Source organism: Stigmatopora nigra, chromosome 8 (genome assembly GCF_051989575.1).
Source record: "Stigmatopora nigra isolate UIUO_SnigA chromosome 8, RoL_Snig_1.1, whole genome shotgun sequence".
NCBI classification, from domain to species: Eukaryota; Metazoa; Chordata; class Actinopteri; order Syngnathiformes; family Syngnathidae; genus Stigmatopora; species Stigmatopora nigra.
Window position 1 is genome coordinate 12,990,862 of NC_135515.1, and position 13,180 is coordinate 13,004,041.

Consider the following 13,180-nt stretch of genomic DNA (forward strand, 5'->3'; position numbering starts at 1 on the left):
GTTGTGGCTCCACCCCTGTGACAGAGCCCTGCCCAGGCCAACAGAGCTGTAATTAATTCCCCAATCATCCCTCCTGCCCTTATTTAAACCCTTTTCAGTTGTCAGTTCGCCCCTTTGCCTTTGCCCTTGTCTTTGATGCCTTGCTGAGTTGCAGGCTTGTGAGTATGTTACTCCCTGTTATATTTTGTATGTGTTGTTAATGATTTTGGGTTGCATAGGGGGACTTGAGATAAGTTTAGACACCCCGGGGTATACATATAGTTTGTGCATTTAGACACAGTTATTCCCCTGTCTAGATTTTATTACATCAGTTTAGACAGTGGCACCCTTCGGTCTTATTTCCTGTATTTTTGTGGGTGTTCATTTGGACACCTGTCTGGGAGGGGGTTTTACCGTGTTTATTTGAGGGTGCCACTTTAATATCTCGTGCTTCCCCTATGTTATCCCGTAGTCTGTTTTAATGACTTTATTGTAAATAAAATATAACTAAGGCTACTTGCAGTGTGTGTCCGAACTCATCTTTGACCGAACCTGTCTGCTGTGATAGTTGCGACTCCCTGGTATATCATACCCCAGGGGGAGTCGTAACAGTGGCCAAACGGTCGTCTCCAAGGCAAAAAGGGGAGGAGTTTAGTGACGCCATTGAGAACGACTTCCGAGTGGCTTCGAGGACATTTTGGTCCACCATCCAACTTCTAAGGAGGGGGAAGCAGTGCACCATCATAAGCACTGCTGACCTCGACTCCGGATATTATGAATCGGTGGGCCGAATACTTTGAAACCTTCTCAACTCCATTGACACACATTCCCATGAAGAAGCAGAGCTTCTCTTATCTCTGGGGTTGAAGTCACCGAGGCGGTTAAAAAGCTCCTCGATGGCAAGTCCCTGGGGATGGATGAGAGCCACCTGGGCTTTCTAAAGACTCTGGGTGTTGTAGGCCTGTCTTGGTTGACACGCCTCTACAACATCGCATGGATATAAGGGACAATGCCTCTGGATTGGCAGACCGGGGTGGTGGTCTAAATATAATGTATATAATGTATAATGTTTATAATGTTTATAACGTAACAAGTCCTTATTCTTCTTGTGGCCATTGCCATTGTCTGCGATATTCATGGGACTAACAAAATGGCAACAAAATTACTTTAAAAACACCATTGTCTGTTATGAACGTTTTGGTGTTGTTTTTTAAACCATAAGCACTTGTTGATAAAGGCTGGATTTTCCATGAACCCAGCCAGTAGCATCCCCACACATAATATCAATGTGAAGCCTGGCCTTTTCAGTTCGTTTTTGAACAAAAATGTCCAGCAACCTCGTCCAAAAAATGCGCAGGCAAGGGCCACCAAAGCTCTGGCTGACGCCACGGGCATGGGCTGCTAAAGCTCTGGCTGACGCCGTGGGCACGGCCGCCAAAGCTCTGGCTGACGCCGCGGGAATGGGCCACCGAAGTTCCGGCCAACGGCATAGGCATCGGCCGCAAACGCCCCGGCTGATGCCGCGGGCACGGATCGCTGAATCATCGGCCGATAGGCCGAGAAATTAAACTTCCCCCGTAGCATCCCAAAAAATCCCCCTTGGCTGTCCAATTCGCCGAGCAAGCTTTATTTTCAAATAAGCGACATGGCATAAGGTTCACAGGGCTCGCATTTCTGATAAAAATCCACCTTCACATCGGCTCCCGGCCGTTCAGAAAGCTTTATTTTTAGATAAAAATGATGGCCACTGCCCTCTGTCTTCCGCTATTTTCTTAGAGGCAACCGGAGAACAGGAGAGTGGCTTCCACTTGTGCATTTCATTGTAGATTTTCATATTTTTATGAAAAAAAATTGCGATGTAGAAGCTGGGCGAGTGAACCTCTACACCATGAGTTGGCTATATTACTGAACGCATATATAAGTAAATATGTTAGATTATAGCTGAAGGCTAATTTCCATCTTTAGTTGGTTGTGCAGGTTGAAGGTAAACGATGAGAAATACATACAACTAGAACAGTTCTAGGCAGCGATGTGATCACAATTTAGTTCGTCTAAGAGTAAGGCTTTAAGATGATTAGCGAAGACTTTCCAAGATGGGAGATGGGCTAAAAAACAGTATTTCTCTAGTAACTACATACTTTCTCAGCATAGCTAGTCAGATAGGAGCCTGGCAGATCTCGCACAGTGCTCATTCCATCCCCCTGGTCCATTTCAAGCTCTTTCCATTGGTCTGTTTCCAGACAGTAGCAGAATGAGTGACGGATCACGCCATTTTCTTCTGTCTTGTGTATATAAATGTAGCTCTGCATTGTGGCGGGCCTCGCATCTGTGAACAGTCCATTATGCTCACTTTGTTTGCTCTGAGCCTCTGCGATGAGAGCTATACAGGATTGATCGCTGCTCAGCAGATCTGAATCATGAAGAGACTTACAGACAAGAAAAAAGATGAATTGGGACCAAAATACAACATTGTAAGCAATTCATTCACATTTTTAAATATCTCTATGAACCTGTGAATACCTTTAGTGAATGTGGTGGTATATGGTGAAGTCTCATTAAAGATAACAATTTGGGCAGCAGCTTTTGTCTTTCAGGAAGATCGTGGTGGATCCACTTCAGAAGTAACGTGACCAGATCCTCCTCACTGTGCACACACAGGTCATCTGACCTCAGGCAATCCTCTAACGCATTCACCTATGAAGATGTGACAGGGTGAAGTAGTTGATGTTATACATGAGTGCAGGTGTTAAGTTGAAAGGGGACTCATGCCGCTAGCATGCGTTAAACACGGGGCGATGACGTAATGATTAACCAATGGTCATAGACCTTGGTAGGGTATAATAACGGGCTATTCAGACATTTCTCTAAGTTGGTTTTGGAAATACAACAAAGAGCCTGTCTGATTATTTCACCCGTCTTTTAAAGGTATGTTGCTTTGTTTTGAATAACGACTGAGTGTGAGATGTGCAAGAGGCAATAGTAGCATGTCAGAAAGAACGTAATGCTTAGTGATGCTTGTTTACTTCTTTATGTGTGCGCGTAAATGTGCGAGTCTCGGGTATTGTTTACAGCAAGCTACCTTCGGCCGCTGGTTATTTACTTTTTCATGTGTGCGAGTAAATGTGCGAGTCTCGGGTATTGTTTAAAGCGAGCTACCTTCGACCGTGGGTTGTTTACTTTTTTTTATGTGTGTGCGCGAATGTGCGCGTCTCGGGTGCATTGTCTACAGCAGGCTACTTTCGGCCGCCGTTATAACAGTAGCATAATAGTATGCAGTAAATGACGGCCGGAACAAAAGGTAACAAGTTACAATACTCATAAGTTATAATCGTTTATGCAGCAAGTACATTGCTTTGGATTATAACGGGTTGTTAATATGTTACTATGTATATATTTGAGTGTTATTGTATATTATGTTTTGTGTGAATTGCTTTAATAACTAAAGTTGGTTTTGGAAATACAACAAAGAGCCTGTCTGATTATTTCACCCGTCTTTTAAAGGCGAAATACTACCACCCCGTGGAAAATCACGGGTACAACAAAGACAATAATGCAAAAGAAATTAATTACTTATGCACATGTGACAGGGTGAAGTAAGTGATGTTATAAATGAGTGCAGGTGTTAAGGGAAAAAGGGACTCATGCCGCTTATGACGCGCGAAGCGTGCGTAAAATGCAGGTTTGACGCACGAAGCGTGCGCAAAATGTGAAGCGATGACGTAATGGGTACGCGTAAAATACGCAGCGATTACCTAATGGTCATAGACCTGGGTATAGTATAAAAACGGGCTATTCAGACATTTCTCTAAGTTGGTTTGAAATACAACAAAGGACCTGTCTGATTATTTCACCCGTCTTTTAAAGGCGAAATACTGCTACCCCGAAAATTCAGGGGTGCAACATACTGCTACCCCGTAAATTCAGGGGTACAACACACACATTGTGAATCGGTCAGTATATAAATACAATCAAGTGCATAAACATTGGGAAAGGAGCACAATACTCACTGTGGGAGACATATACAGTCTGTTGTGGTACCCGGACGTTTCGTTGACGGACACTTGGTCAACGGACACTTCGTCTCCGAACGTTTGGTCGATGGACAGTGCGTCCACCGGACATTTCGTCGAACAGACGTTTGGTCGGCGGACAATTCGTCACCGGATTTGCCGCCGGACATTTCGTCGAACGGACAATTCATCGCAGGATTCGCTCGCTCTCAAAATTATAATCATGAGAGAGAGAGTGAGAGAGAGAGAGAGAGAGAGAGAGAGAGAGAGAGAGAGAGAGAGAGAGAGAGAGAGAGAGAGAGAGAGAGAGAGAGAGAGAGAGAGAGAGAGAGAGAGAGAGAGAGAGTTTACTGTTGAACGTGATCAATCAGGTAATCTCTCGCTCTCAAAATTATAATCATGAGAGAGAGAGAGTTTGTAATTGCATTGACAATGTCAGAGCATTAATATCTAAATATCTAATGTGTTCATTGTGCCTTATTTAATTCAGATTATTCTCTGGAAGACACTCAAATTTGCTCTTATAAATTTGCTAAACACTGAATAAATTGAATAACTTGGTTAAAAGTCACAATGAATGACTTCCTGGATTGTTTTTTATTATCATAGTCTTCTATAAAAATAAGAGAGACAATTCTGTGTGCCACAGTTGTACCTGTAATAGATTTAGACTACTTTAGAAGGAGAACCTGCATAGTTGATGGTGTATGAGTGCTTTATAATAGGTAGACGTCCGATTCATGTTGACTGTTGCGTTATATATACACTAGATGGCGCTCTAGTAGCAGAAATAGCATCTGCACCTCATTCAACATGAATCGGACGTCTACCGCCGTTAATGGTAGCTTATTGATAATGTATATAATTTGGGACAATAAAAGTATAAAAGAGGCAAGTTTGTGCGTAGTACGAACAGCAAAACATGTACACACTGTCAATAATACGCAATGTATTGATAATTTTGATATTAGATATTTAGATATTAATGCTCTGATATTATCAATTATCAATGCAATTACAAACTCTCTCTCTCTAATGACTATAATTTTGAGAGCGAGAGATCACCTGATTGATCACTTTCAACAGTAAACTCTCTCTCTCTCTCTCCTCTTTTTCATGATTATAATTTTGAGAGCGAGTGAATCCAGATACGAATTGTCCGTTGACCATACGTCCGTTCAGCGAAATGTGCGGTCGACGAACTGTCTGTCGACCAAACTTCCGTTCGACCAAACGTCTGGGGACGAAATGTTCGTCGACCAAGTCTCCGTCGACGAAAACGTCCGGTCACGGTCTGTTGTTATTTCTACATGATTCAATGGATTTGGATCAAAATACTGTTGATTTAAGGCTTGAGTCTGATGTGAAAGCGTATTTTGCTCTCATTGTTTCAAATCGAGGAAACAAGTAGAGGCTGGTCACACATAAAATCTCATGCTGACAAATTGTGGCTCCTTTTCTTCCATGTAATTTGTTACTTTCTCATTAATGTTGTCTTTCAAGGTTTGCCTAAACTCTAAACTCTAAATTGTCCTAAATATGAGCATGAGCTGTCATCCGTCTCCATGTGCCCCGCTTGATGCACATAGTTAGCTGAAATAGGCTCCAGAACCTACGCGACCCTTAGCTTTCTTTATATACGGTCATCATTTTTTTGTGTGTAGCCATTATTTTCTCCATTATTAAGGAATTAACGATCATCATGCTTTAATCTTCTTTTAGATGAAGGTTATTTATACTTCTCATCTCATCTAATTTTCTTCCGCTTTATCCAAAGTCAAGTCGAGGGGGCAGCAGCTTCAGCAGAGAAGCCCAGACTTCCCTCATTCCACACTTCATCCAGCTCTTACGGGAGTATCTCAAGGCGTTCCCGGGCCAGCCGGGAGACCTTGTCTCATCTGGCTCCTCTCAAACCGGAGGAGCAGCGGACAACCGAGTGTCTCACCTTATCTCTAAGGGAGAATCCGGACATCCTACGGAGGAAACTCATTTCAGCCATTTGTGTCCGGGATCTCGTTCTTTCGGTCACGACCCACAGCTCGTGACCCATGAGGGTGGAAACGTAGACCGACCAGTAAAAAGAGAGCTTCGCCTTTTGGCTCAGCTGCTTCTTCACAAGGACGGACCGGTGCAGAGTCTGCATCACTGCAGGCGCCGCACCAATCCGCCTGTTAATCTCCCGCTCCATTCTTCCCTAACTCGTGAACAAGACCCCAAGATACTTCAGCTCCTCCACCTGGGGAAGAACTTGGTCCCTGACCCGGAGAAGGCATGTCACCATTTTACGACTCAGGACCATGGTCTCAGAACGGATCTGACTTACTGCCTGGTATGTGGACCAGACTCTGACACCGGTCATGAAACAAGGTGATGACAAGGGTTTTAACCACATACTCCCGGAGTACCCCCAACTAGACTGGCCTGGGGGACACGGTGGAACGCCTTCTCCAAGTCCACAAAGCACATAAAAACTGGTTGGGCGAACTCCCATGACCCCTAAGGACCCTGCAGAGGGTGTAGAGCGGATCTACTGTTCCACGTCCAGGACAACAACCACAGTGCTCCTCCAGAATCCGAGAATTATCCTCCCAGCGGACCCTCTTCTCCAGTACTCCAGAATAGACCTTCCCAGGGAGGCCGAGGACTGTGATTCCCTGGTAATTGGAATACACTATTTGGTCCCACTTTTTAAAAAGGGGAACCACCACCCCGGTCTGCCGATCCAGAGGCACTGTTCCCGATGTCCAGGCTATGTTGCAGAGGCATGCCAACCAAGACAGCCCCACAACACCCAGAGTATTTCAAAACTCCGAGTGGATCTCATCCACCCCCCGGGAATTGCCACGGGGAGCTTTTTAACCACCTCTCATCCACCTCCGTGGAATTGCCACCGAGGAGCTTTTTAACCACCTCGGTGACTTCAACCCTAGAGAAAAGAGAGTCCGCCCCAAAGTCACTTGGCTCTGCTGTGTCACGGGTAAGGCATGTTGGTGGAATTGAGGAGGTCTTCAAAGTACTCGGCCCACCAATTCACAACATCCCGAGTCGAGGACAGCAGTGCTCCATCCCTACTATACACTGTGTTGATTCCCCCCTTCTGAGACGTCGTATGGTGGACAAAAATTTCCTTGGAGCCACCCGGAAGTCGTTCTCCATGGCCCACTGAACGCCTCCCATGCCTGGGTTTTTAACTCAGAGATGACCAGAGCAGCGAGCCACTTAAGTCAGCTGCCTCAGGAGTCCCCATGTCCAAAAGGCCCGGTAGGACATTTTTTCAGCGGGCTCGTCATGACTGGCTTGATTTGGGAAAAGTGGAAAGTGGGGTGGATGCACAGGGGAAGTGGGAGCTTGAGCTGCACAGCGCATGGGTTTATGACACGTTCGATCTCGTAGGAGATCTCGGGTGTACAGCCATACCTTTGTACAATGTAGGCTGATGCGGGGGCATGATGGCAGTTGGCCTACCTTTGGGCACGGGGGAAGCGTGCTGAAGCGCGGCCTGGGCCTTTTCCCAGATATGGCCACATCTGGTCAGGTGTGCCTGGACGGGGCGCACGGCAATATCTGCCTCCAGGCAAGGAAATAAGGAGGGTTGATAGCCTGGGGACCACTCGAAAGGGGACAGGTTGGAGGAGGAGTAAGATGGGAGTTGTGGGCATACTCGTTCCAGGGCAGCTGGTCGTTCCAGGTGGTTGGGTCAGCATGGGTGGCACAGCGAATCGCTGCCTCCAACTTTGTGCGCTCACACTGACCGTTAGACTGCGGATGATATCCCGAGCAGGATTGTTGATCTAAAGCCATTCTCAAGACAGACTATGCCAGAAATACGACAGGACAGGCTCGACTTTCATCATTAGCTTCGATGGCGATTGAAAAGAAGGAAGAAAGAAAGGAGGATGGATATTGTGTACAGTTAAAAAGGATTTTAGCTGAGTAAAATATTGCTAAATTCCTAAATAATATATTAATAATGTTATCTGGAAAGCTCCGGTGTTTGTATTTAATAACCAAATGCTGCTAGGTAGTGGATTTTACCCAATTTTAGTGCAATTTTTGCCGTTTTGCCATTGACATCCATCGCTGTCTTTTCTAGAGGAAATCAACCTCCTGGTATGGTTGTAATGTCTGAAAAGCTGCAGTATTTGTAATCAATCAATAAATGCTGCTAGGAAGTGGATTTTACCCCATTTTAGTGCAATATTTGCCGTTTCGTGTATCGACGTTCATCGCTGTCTTTTTCCCGGGGGAAGGATACTCTGGCCCCGGTTCTGATATCTGAAAAGCTCCAGTGTTTGTATTTAATCACTAAATGTTGCTAGGAAGTGGATTTTACCCCATTTTAGTGCCTTGATTTATGTGTCACAGCTGTAGCTGCAGTCGATGTTTTATAGCCATAAAATAGATTTTGAGAGTTGGATTGATTCATTGAAGGCGCTACGAAAAAGCGCACAGACCGCCACTGCCCACAGCAAAATACTACCACAAATACTGGTCAAAGATAAGACCTTCTGGAGGAAAGTTCTGTGGTCAGACGAAACAAAAATCGAGCTGTTTGGCCACAATGCCCAGCAATATGTTTGGAGGAAAAAAAGGTGAGGCCTTTAACCCCAAGTACACCATGTCAAGCACGGTGATGGTAGTATTATGATGTGGAGCTGTTTTGCTACCAATGGAACTGGTGCTTTATAGACAGTAAATGGGATAATGAATATAATGAAAATTCTTCAAGAAAACCTAAAGTCATCAGCCCACAGATTGGGTCTTGGGCGCAGTTGGGTGTTCCAACAGGACAATGACCCCAAACACACATCAAAGTGGTAATGGAATGGCTAAATAAGGCTAGAATTAAGGTTTTCGAATGGCCTTCTCAAAGTCCAGACTTAAACCCTATTGAAAACTTGTGGACAATGCTGAAGAAACAACTCCATGTCAGAAAGCCATTAAATTTCACTGAACTGCACCAATTCTGTCAAGAGGAGTGGTCAAAGATTCAACCAGAAGTTTGTGCATGGCTACCAAAAGTGCCTAATTGAAGTGAATATTGTCAAAGGAAATGTTACTAAATATTAGCGTAGCTGTATGTATATTTTTGACCCGGCAGATTTTATCACTTTTTTCTGTTCACCCATAATACAGTCATAAAAGAACCAAACTTCAAGAATGTTTTTGTGAAAAAGAAGTATCTGTTCCAATCACTCTATCAGAGAAAAAGCACAGTTGTAGAAATAATTGGAAACTCAAGAGAGCCATGACATTGTTCTTCACACGTTTATTTAATGGCAATAACTTTGAGAAAAATAAATAATTTTAAAGTATATGCCTCATAGTCCAAAAACACAGTAATCGTCTTATCCAGAAAATCTTAGTGATTAAAATGTCAAATTCATTTTGAGTTTTTTTTGCTCTTTTTCCTTAACAAGTCTATTTCTTCTTTTTTATTTAAGATATTCAAGCACTACAATGTCCAGCAAATTCTTTTTTTTTGAAAGAGCAGTAGATATAATGATTGAGTTTAGTGTACAATTGGTAAACAGTAACAGTTTATTAGCAAGATTTATGTTTTGAAACGATCATGGTTAGATTAAATTTAAGGACAAATTGAACTGGCACCTGCATGTCCAGGAAGTCATTGGTGTTGGCAACATCTTGGAAGTTCTGAAGCACAAATTCAGTGGCATTTTGGAGGAGGGAGCTTGAGCCATATGCCTCGCCAAGGGTCAAGAGTGACAGGCAGTTAGCAAGATTTATCGTTTCCAACAAGTAGTCACTGCAGGCGTTCATTAGAACAGACACCTGCACCAGGCACAATACCAAGGAGGAGGGATTACATATGGACTAATACAAGAGAAGGTGAAACGTTTTGGCATAATACGTCATTCAAAAAAAATGTGAAAACACTAAAAGGGTACTATTATTTTTTCAATTCAAGTAAGTTTCATTTTCACCATGAGGAACTCAGACAGGTTTGACGACTTCAAACTGTTAATTAGTTCCTTTTCTGAACTGTTTTTCCTCACAAGGGTTGCAGGGGGTGCTGGAGCACATCCGAGTCAATTACAGGTACCAGGCGGGGGTATACCCTGAATTGGCGGCCACCCAATCGCTGGGCACAAGGAGACGGACAACCATGCATGTTCACACTCATACCTAGGGGCAATTTAGAGTGTTCAATCAGCCGACGTTTTGAGATGTGGGAGGATAGAATTTGGAGAAAACACACGCAAACATACAAACACCACAAAGCGAGGACCCATCTGCGATAAAACCCTCGACCACAGAAGTGTGATCCTACGCACTAACCACTTGACTATCGGGTCACCCAGCTTCAGACCAGTGAATTTAAATCTGTCACCGTCAACAACAGTTTTGGGTTAGTTTAGGGTTCCTTGGTTGGACCTGTGTTAGAGTAAAGGTCATGCGTATTTACACCCACTTTGTCTTAACTAACTATTCAAAAACGCTAATGAGAACCATCGTCTTTTTGGAGGGACCATACCCCCAATCCCCGTGGTAAGGAACTCTGGGCTCCCAAAATGGCATGTCCCATTTATTCAAGTTTATGTCATTGGGGTTGGTGGATGGGTGTGTTTTCCTTGAGTGTCCTGTCTGCGTGATTTGTAAGTGATTTTGCCTGATGTGTCCCTCTTGGCTTGTCTTCCCTTGTGTAACGCAGGTGTTTTTAATTTTTCATTTACCCGTCTGTGTATTGAAACCCCTTTGTTTCGGCATGTCTTTTGTGAGAATATTGTTTCTTGGTTCCTGTTCATGTGAGTAATGTTTTGCCTCTTCTTTTGGTGTGCGTCTCCCCTCCTTACTTCGTATTTTGTTTCCTCTGTCCAGTTTTGATTACTATTTGTATAATGATTTTTCATTAAAATCCAAAATTATGAGCTGCCTCGTGGTGTAGAGGTTCACTCGGCTGATTCCAGTGCACGCAAGTGCGGGCTCGATTCCCACCCGTAGTGGTGCTAGTGGGGATGGTCGTTTGTCTCTCTTTATGCCCTACGACTGACTGGCGACTTGTGTAGGGTGTAGTCTGCCTTTTGCCCGAAGACAGCTGGGTGAGGCTCCAGCAACCCCCGCAACCCTTTCAAGGATGGACGGTATGGAAAATGAATGAATCCTAAGTTGTGCACCAGCACTTCCCCCTCTCCTTTTTTCTGCTTCCTGCTCCTGGGTTTAACTTTGCTATGCAGCCCGATGCCAATTCTTGACACAGATCACATGACAAAAGAAAGATCATAGATCCATAGATTACATTCTAGAGCCAAAACGGTTAATTCATTCGGTAAACACAATAACATTAATCAGGTAACAATTATTTCATTAGTGACTTTATCTTCAGAACTACCAACCCGAAAGGAATACAAGATACATGTTACATTACCTGCAAAAATGAGGCAAGCTGCAACAGTGAGTCCACATTTTCATCTGTGATAAGGATTTCACCAGAGTAGGCAAAATCCAGAAAGGATTCTACGACAGCTGAAAACTGGTTAAACAATGTTACTGAACCATCATCGCGTTCTCGCATAGCCGCATCAAACATGGCTCTAAAGAAAAAACAACAACAAATGGTTACATCACAGCTAACTGTACACCACCATTGTGTGCACATTGTATTTTCTGAGAGAAACCTGAAGAAATCACTGCATGCTGCAAGAACACAGCGATGACAGGGGTAACTGTGATCCTGGACTTTAATCGTGAAGTCAAATAGTATGCCCTTGGTCCGGAAAGATCTGAGGACACCCAACAACTGAAGCCCATGTGAGTTGGACACCTGCAGCAGCTTATGATGCTTTTGGATCTCCCTACTTGGTTCTTCCACCTCAGCCATCTTGATATCATGAAAAACAAGAGTAAGTATCTAATGCGATTTTTAAGCATACTATAGTAATACCTTGAGATACAAGCTCAATGCGTTCCGGGACCGGTACGGCCCACTGCTCGTAGGTATCGTTATACAACAGAGCAATGCTGTCCTCATAAGCAGGCTCTGGCATATTTGGTCGCATTGGGCACCGTCTCGTATGCTTGTATCTCACGGCAAAAATTAGCTTGGAACTTTCCACGTATCTCAAGGCAAAAATTTACTTGAAACTTTCCACGTATCTCAAATTTCTCGTGTGTTGGGACACTTGTACGTCACGGTATTACTGTAAAAAAGTTGTTTCAAAATGATCATTCATTCGTTCGTTCCTTCCTTTGTTCATTCATCCATCCATTCATCTATTCATCCATCCACCCATTCATCTATTCATCCATCCACCCATTCATCTATTCATCCATTTTTTTACCTTTCCATCCAACTTCACAGACACAGAAATCAAAGGGTGAACTCACAATCTTTCTCGCTCCGAACCTGCCCTAGTTCGGGGAGCTTGAGGACCATTTCGGGCCATGGAGGCAACAGTGAGAGGGACCCGCAGTCTGGAGACAGGGAGTGAGTGGGCCTATGAACTAAATCAGTTTTTTTAACAGATTCAGTCCTACCCCCCTCCCCTGACCATCCAGATCAGAAGCAACTTTCCCCCCTCGTTCTCCTCCTCCTCCCCCCCTCTTCCACCGTTCTCTGCATTACTGTCGATCAGGTGATAAAACAGCTGAAGATCGAGGCAAGGAAGGTTACCGGTCCAGACGGCCTCAGCTCCAGACTACTGAGAGAGTGTGCAGATTAGCTCGGCAAAGTGATTCTGCATATTTTCAACCTCAGCCTCAGTCTGCAGAAAGTCCCCACCTTGTGGAAAACTTCCTGTGTGGTCCCTGTTACAAAGACTACGAACCCCAGGGAGCCGAAATACTTCAGGCCGGTAACATTAACCTCTAACCTGATCAAGACATTGGAGAAAATCATCCTCAATTACCTCAGCCACCTGATAAATGCAGAGCTGGACCCTCTGCAGTTTGCCTATCGTCCAGGCATTGGTGTGGAAGGTGCTACCACCTACCTGATGCACAGGTCTGTTTCACACCTGGAGAACACGGGAAGCACGGTGATAATTATGTTTTTTGACCTTTCCATTGTGTTCAACACCATTCAGCCGGTCCTACTGAGAGAGAACTGGAAGAGGCTGTAAGGAACCACCTAACCGCATGGATCATCGACTTCCTCACTGAAAGACCACAATATATGAGACTCCAGAACTGTACGTCTGATGTGGAAACTTGAAGCACGGAGGTCCCACAAG

At 44.3% G+C, this 13,180-nt stretch overlaps 1 protein-coding gene across 6 annotated transcripts in view; it reads right to left on the reverse strand.

Moving 5' to 3' along the window:
- kbtbd3 (kelch repeat and BTB (POZ) domain containing 3) overlaps positions 1 to 13,180 on the reverse strand; it is a 32,739-nt gene that overhangs the window by 18,389 nt on the left and 1,170 nt on the right. For 4 of the 6 annotated variants that reach the window (XR_013327118.1, XR_013327117.1, XM_077722665.1 and 1 more), the window contains exons 2-6: positions 11,627 to 11,829; positions 11,377 to 11,542; positions 9,600 to 9,782; positions 2,500 to 2,673; positions 2,118 to 2,405 (exon numbers count right to left, since the gene is read on the reverse strand). Coding sequence is in view for 4 of the 6 variants with exons in the window: in XM_077722665.1 (XP_077578791.1) it covers positions 2,118 to 2,405; positions 2,500 to 2,673; positions 9,600 to 9,782; positions 11,377 to 11,542; positions 11,627 to 11,829 (1,014 nt within the window). In the remaining 2 variants the exon portion in view is untranslated. Of the gene's footprint in view, positions 1 to 2,117; positions 2,406 to 2,499; positions 2,674 to 9,599; positions 9,783 to 11,376; positions 11,543 to 11,626; positions 11,830 to 12,335; positions 12,431 to 13,180 lie in introns of those variants that run through there. The other 2 variants (XM_077722666.1, XM_077722667.1) reach the window with 2 other exon arrangements.